Source organism: Chiloscyllium plagiosum, chromosome 5 (genome assembly GCF_004010195.1).
Source record: "Chiloscyllium plagiosum isolate BGI_BamShark_2017 chromosome 5, ASM401019v2, whole genome shotgun sequence".
Lineage (NCBI taxonomy): Eukaryota > Metazoa > Chordata > Chondrichthyes > Orectolobiformes > Hemiscylliidae > Chiloscyllium > Chiloscyllium plagiosum.
This window is the reverse complement of record NC_057714.1, coordinates 65958606-65965053: the sequence shown is the minus strand read 5'-3', so window position 1 is coordinate 65965053 and position 6448 is coordinate 65958606. Positions and strand designations below refer to the sequence as shown.

General features: G+C 37.7%; 1 protein-coding gene across 1 annotated transcript in view; it reads right to left on the bottom strand.

Moving 5' to 3' along the window:
• ctnnal1 (catenin (cadherin-associated protein), alpha-like 1) overlaps nt 1-6448 on the bottom strand; it is a 322398-nt gene that overhangs the window by 103330 nt on the left and 212620 nt on the right. The window contains exon 3 of the mRNA XM_043690224.1: nt 2009-2196. Coding sequence (XP_043546159.1) covers nt 2009-2196 — 188 coding nt within the window. The remainder of the gene's footprint in view (nt 1-2008; nt 2197-6448) is intronic.

Sequence of the window (6448 nt, the reverse complement as noted above, 5' to 3'; positions counted from 1 at the left end):
CACAGCAGGTGAGATGTTTGGATGTGCAGGAAAGTCATTACTGGATGTGGAAGGATCCTTTGGATGGAGGTTAGGGGAGATGTGTGGATGCAGGTTTTGCATCTCTTGCATTGACAAGGGAAAGTGCTGGAGTGTAGAGTGGGCTGATAGGGGGCGTGGACCTAACAAGGGAGTTGAGGAGGGAATGGTCTCTGCGGAATGCTGATAGGGGTAGGGAGGGAAATATATTTCTGGTGATGGGATCTGATTGTAGGTGGCGGAAATGGTGGAGGTTGATGCGCTGTATCCAGAGATTAGTGGGGTGTAAGGTGAGGACCAGAGGGGTTCTATCCATGTTGCGGTAGGAGGGGTGAGGTTCAAGGGCAGATGCCGTCAACAACATGATACCATTGTTATCAATATGAAAATTACTTTATTCCACCACATTTGCTTTGGACTCTGATTCACAGACTTTGAACCTTTTGCCTATATGCTTTTCACCCACAATACTCACGAAAAGACCATTTATCTTGTTTATAACTTGTATGCATTTGGATTTAAGTTTGAATATTAGTAATTAATAATTTTTTTTGCCACATTATTTGAATATAAGTTGACTTTTTTTTGGTTTTCTTGTTCATTGATCAAACTGGTATAAGTTTCTTTTGTCTTAGGCAGTGATAACAATCAGGCATTAACCATCCTAGAGATTAAATTGGTCACATTTCACACATATGACGACTCCTGGAATAGTATTGACAGACTTCCACTATTCCCATCAAGGTCATGACAAGAGGTTTGAACACAAGAATGTGGTAGAAAGTACATGTACACACATCATACTTGTTCCAATTCAATAAAACAGGTAACAGCCATTCTCTGTTTTGTTTCTTTAGGGAAATGGCTCAACCAATAAGTGTCAACCTGCCTGGATTAAAATGTAAATAATAAAGTATAATAGTTAACCGTCAGTTTCATTAATCTCAGACATTCTCCATCACAATACCGTTGCCAGAGTCCACTTGCCAAACAATGAGCACTCTCTTCTCATATACTGTAAATGTTACTTTCCCTGTTCATTGATATTTCTTTCTCAATCTCCTGATGAACACAAAACATTTTGACAAACTGTTCTTCTTCCATGCAGTAATCAAGTTCTACATAACCAAATAACTAATTTAAATTTTCTTTGACCCGCTCACTTCTTCAGTGCTTTGTCAAAAAACGTAAACAGCTGACCTCAGTACTTAGTGATTAGTACTGTGCTAGTTATTTGAGAGGTCCTCAAAGTATTTGATTGTCTCAGGATTAGCACTTAAGACACAGGAGTATTTTAATTATCACTAAAATAAATATCATAGTAGTGCTGGAAAACGGAAATTAAAATTGAAAATGCCGCAGAAACTCAGAAGCTCTAGAAAAATATGTGGAGAGAGAAACTTAGTTAACATTTCAAATCTGATACGACTCTTCTTCAGAACTCAAAGGGATTGGAAAATGTTGGGTTTTATGCTGTTGATAGCGGGGAAGTAGGAGCAAGATAGCAAAAGGTACTCAGACCAAAAGACCAAGTACTAATGATGCTGTAATTACCTCATTGTTTCCTTTGTACATGTGGTAATACAATTTTTAGCTAAGGTAATTTATGAACAAATAAACAAAGAAGGTTTCTTCCCCAGGTGCCAGAGACATTAAAGTTCACATATTCATTGTTTCAAAAGCAATTAGGTTGTATCAAATAACCAAAGTATCCACATTGCTTTTGCAATTGCTTCTCTTCATTCAACAAGAAAATACATTATCTAAGGCTATAATTGTAACAGCCTCAGTTATTTCCATTAATAGAAGAAAGATTCAGTATTCTGTAAAAAGGCAATCTGTGGTTTGTCTTTTCTCATGTTATTACAGGTTCAATGCAATATTAGTCACTGGTTTACTTTTAATAAAACTTCACATTTTAGTCTAACTTTCGAACGGTATGAAGTTCTTTTTTGATGTAAATGTCCTGATAGTTTAAACAATTACATACCTTGCTTCTGGAGTTGATGATTTGCTTTATGACTACCCTGTCTGCCAACACTAGTACTTTTGTAACAGAAGACAGTAGAAGCCGTGCAGCTTTAATCATTCCAGTTTTATCTGTATAAACTGTTGCCCTTGTATCTGATTCTGGCTGGTCAAAGGCGCCCACATCAGTCAGCTGTGCAATGCTCTCTCCTGGACAACAATACAGATCAATAAAACAAAGTATACATTAAACATGCTTAAATACATAAAGACAATATCAAATTCTGAAATTCATGCAAGTATATATTTAATGCAAGTAGTTTCTAGAAGACTGAATTACATTGTCATTTACAAATTAATGGTAATACAGAGCAGAAAGAAAGATATTTCCAACCACTTGGTATTCAAAAGAAAAATATCTAAGTGTAAAGTTGACAATAAAAGGAATTTTAACCATAATTTTAAAAGTAGCTTCAAGGTTGCCATCATTTCTTCTGTACTGAACACAGTTACTTCTATTGACAAATTTTCTAAGCTTATTAATGATAACATTGATTTCCTTCCTAACAATAAATGATGCATCAAGCAATAAATTGGAAGAAGACATACAAAACGGAGCCATTTTTAAAATAGAAACAGCCAGAGAGAAAGGAAATGTGGGCTGCAGTTGAAGACATTAGAACATTTAGTTAAAGACAAAATATCAGAATTCTGATAAGTGTATTAACAAAAATAATGGTATTGAATATATGCAACTCCAATTTTGCAAGGTTTCTTTAAACAAATTGCTCTTTGCAGGTAATATCCCAGCAATTAGGTACTCCACTGGAATGCTAACTGGCCAGCCAGCCATGCCCGTGTCTCACATTTGTGTCAATATTGTTCCTTTACCGTGTAGAGCAAAAGCTCTGCCGTAGTCTAGTTCACTGAATGTAATTGTGCACTTCATTATTAAAATTCAGCATTTATATTTCTTGGCAACATGGACTATTTTCCATTTGCCTTGTACATTTGTACGATGATACTTATACATAGGCAATTCAGCACAGTCATGCTAGTGTACCTTACTCACTTAAGCCCCTCACATGTTCCCTACCTAAATGTATCACTAATACACAATTTCCCTCTCCTTCATGCTAGGCTAGCTTCTCCTTAAATGTATCAACACTACTTGCTTCGTCAACATTGTGATAGAAAATTCTACATTCTTCCCAGTCTTTGGGTAAATCTCCCACTTGTCTGGAATTCCATATTAGATTTCTTGGTGACAATCCTAAAACTTATAATTTGTAGTTATTTCTAAGCCTGAACAGGAAACATACTCTCCATATCCACTATCTATTACTTCAGAATTTTAAATGCCTCAAGTCACCCTACAGCAGAAGGAGTACAGCCTGTTCATCCATTCTTGACATATATAGCCACGTGACCTTATAACTCTTTTCTGCTACCTTTTCAGAGCCTCTATATCCTTTTTGTAACATTATGAGCAGAATTACTTGGAAAGCTCCAAAACTGGGCTAACCAAAATTTGATACTGGTTTAATAATAACTTTTCTACTTTTCAATTCTATTACTTTAGAAATGAAGTCGAATGTTAATGATCTTGCAAAACTGTGGTGCAACTTATAATAAGTTGTGCATCTGTACATTCTGTTCAGCTACTCCATCAAGACTAGTTCCTTCCAAGTAGTAAGTAAACTTACTTCTTTTCCCTACTAAAATGGACCAGCTCATATTTAACGATGTTGCACTTTATTTACCAACAATTGCCCATCTTGCAAGTTTATTAATGCCTTCCTTGAACTTAGTTAAAAATCATACAACACTGGTTATAGTCCAAGAGGTTTATTTGGAAGCACTAGCTTTCGGAGTGCTGCTCCTTCATCAAGTAGTTGTTGTTAATGCTTCCAAATAAACCTGTTGGACTATAATCTGGGGTGTTGTGTGATTTTTAACTTCGTCCACCCCAGTCCAACACCGGCATCTCTACATGACTTCTTGAACTTGTTCAAGTCCTTCACAGTATTGAGTATCCCCAACTTTGTATCCTCCCCAAATCTGGAAGTGATGTTTTTAATTTCAAACACTAAATCATTAATGTAAATTATGAATAGAATTAGTCCAACTTCTGATTCTTTGTGGAACATTTTATTCCATATTCTGTCATTCTGAATAACTAATTCAACACTATGTTTTCATCTTGAGGTCAGCTGGTAATCCATTGTCATATTTTCTGAACCACATTGTCTGATCTCAGTAGTCAGTGTATTAAGGGGCACCTTATCTAAGATCTTTTCAAACTAAAAATAATTTACATTAATTGCATTTTCATTATCTACTCTCTTTACTACGACTTCAAAACATTTAGCAAGTTTGGTTCAAGATTTTCCCTTTAAATTTCATGCTAACTATTCATAGGTCCTTTTTTTCATGTACAGCAATATTACTCATTCTCCCCTTTTCATAGGGTTTGGATTGTATTTAAAACCCAGGGAAATTTAAACCCCAAATTCATTTGCTCTTTCAAATAATTCAGTTTTCCACATCTAACTATAACTACAACTACAACCATTTTTTTAAAAAATCAAATGCACCACTTATTAATCTAGAATTCCATCTGCCATTCTTTTTGTCCATTTCTTTTTAACTAATTTCTGGGTGCCAATTCCACAGTTCAGTGTCTCCCTGGACTGCCAAGGTATCAGCCAGCACCACTTATGTGCCCAAGGTCCCCACCCTCAAAAGATATTGGTCTCTTTGCATATAACAATCAGAATCTCCAAAACAAAATTCAGCAAAGTCTAAAATGTGCATACTGCATACATTGAATGTTTGTGTACTCTTTCTGGATTACTGAAAACCAAACAACGCCTCTTTAAAAGAAAGAGACCATAAGTGAAAATCCTTCTTCTTGTCTTTTTATCATACTAATATGGAATCAGGAGCATACATGCTGAGTTCACCTGGACCCAGCCAAAGTTTGCATTGGGATTCCGAGTATATTATTTCGATGAAGCCCAATTTCTGACAATCCCTAGACCTTCACCTACATATCACTTCCTGGTTTTATCTCTTGCTGCCCATCATTACATACAGCTTCTCCTACAGATAAGGGAGGAAAAAGAACACCCACAACTTCAGGAATGCAACAATTGTATCAGTCTTCAAGAACAGAGAAATTATGTCATGGAAACTAACAAGTTCTCTCTTGTCCATAGAGGGGAAAAATCTTAACATATATTCTCCTACTTCCCCTGAGTGAGTACCCTCCCAGTGACAACAGTATAGCTTCAGACATCCAGAGGAACCTTGGACATGGCTGTTGCCAAACAAATCCAAGAAAAATGTCAAGAACATCACAGCAATTCTTTGCATTTGTTAACCAGACCAAAACTTTTGATTCAATATATCACAGGTTTTGTGGACTGTGCTCTGAAGATTTGGATGTCAAAGAAACCTCACCTGAATTCCTGCAACTGAGTTGCCATAGTCTTACCAGATCATCGTGCTGCTCTCTCATTACAGAGAGACTACTGGTGGTGATTTAACCTCAGGGTCACCGTACCTCGGTCAAGGGGGAAGAGGCTGAGAAGGAGAATCCTCCATGATAACTTCAGCAGGTGAAGGGAATTGAACTCAGGCTATTGTCTCACACTGTTTCACAAACTAACTCCGTCCTGCAATTATTTCATAATGACAGCAACCCTTGAGTGAGCGCCTTAAGAGGTATGTCCTTTAAAATTGAGACTGGGTCAAGTAGGCAGTGCTACTTGCCTGGTAATGTATGCTGAAGTCTCCCACTGAGAATAAAAGTAGCTTCTTGGCCCTTTTCACCTTCAGTGCTTCTTCTAACTGATGTTCAATGTGGAGTAGTACTGATTCATCAACTAAAGGATGTGGAGGAGGGGTGGTGGAGGGGCTAGATGGTAATCAGTGGCAGGTTTCCTTGCCAATGTTTGATATGACTCTATGAGAATTCACAAGATCCAGAGTGAATTTTAGAGGACTCCCAGAGCAATTCCCTCTGACCAAGGTGACACCACTTCTGCTGGATCTCTCCTGCTCATTGGACAGGACATGCACAGGGATGGTGATGGTGAAGTCTGAGATATAGTTATTTTCCTACCCCACAACATCATCTTCTGGGACACCTGACTGACTCGTCGGAGGTACAGTTCTCTCAATTTTAGAACAAGCTCCCAAATACCAGGAGGGAGGACTTAGCAGAAAGATGTTATAGAGTCATAGAGACGTACAGCATGGAAACAGACCCTTCGGTCCAACTTGTCCATGCTGACCAGATATCCCAACCCAATCTAGTCACACCTGCCAGCACACGGCCCATATCCCTCCAAACCCTTCCTATTCAGAGACCCATCAAAATGCCTCTTAAATGTTGCAATTGTACCAGCCTCCACCACTTCCTCTGGCAGCTCATTCCATACACGTACCACCCTCT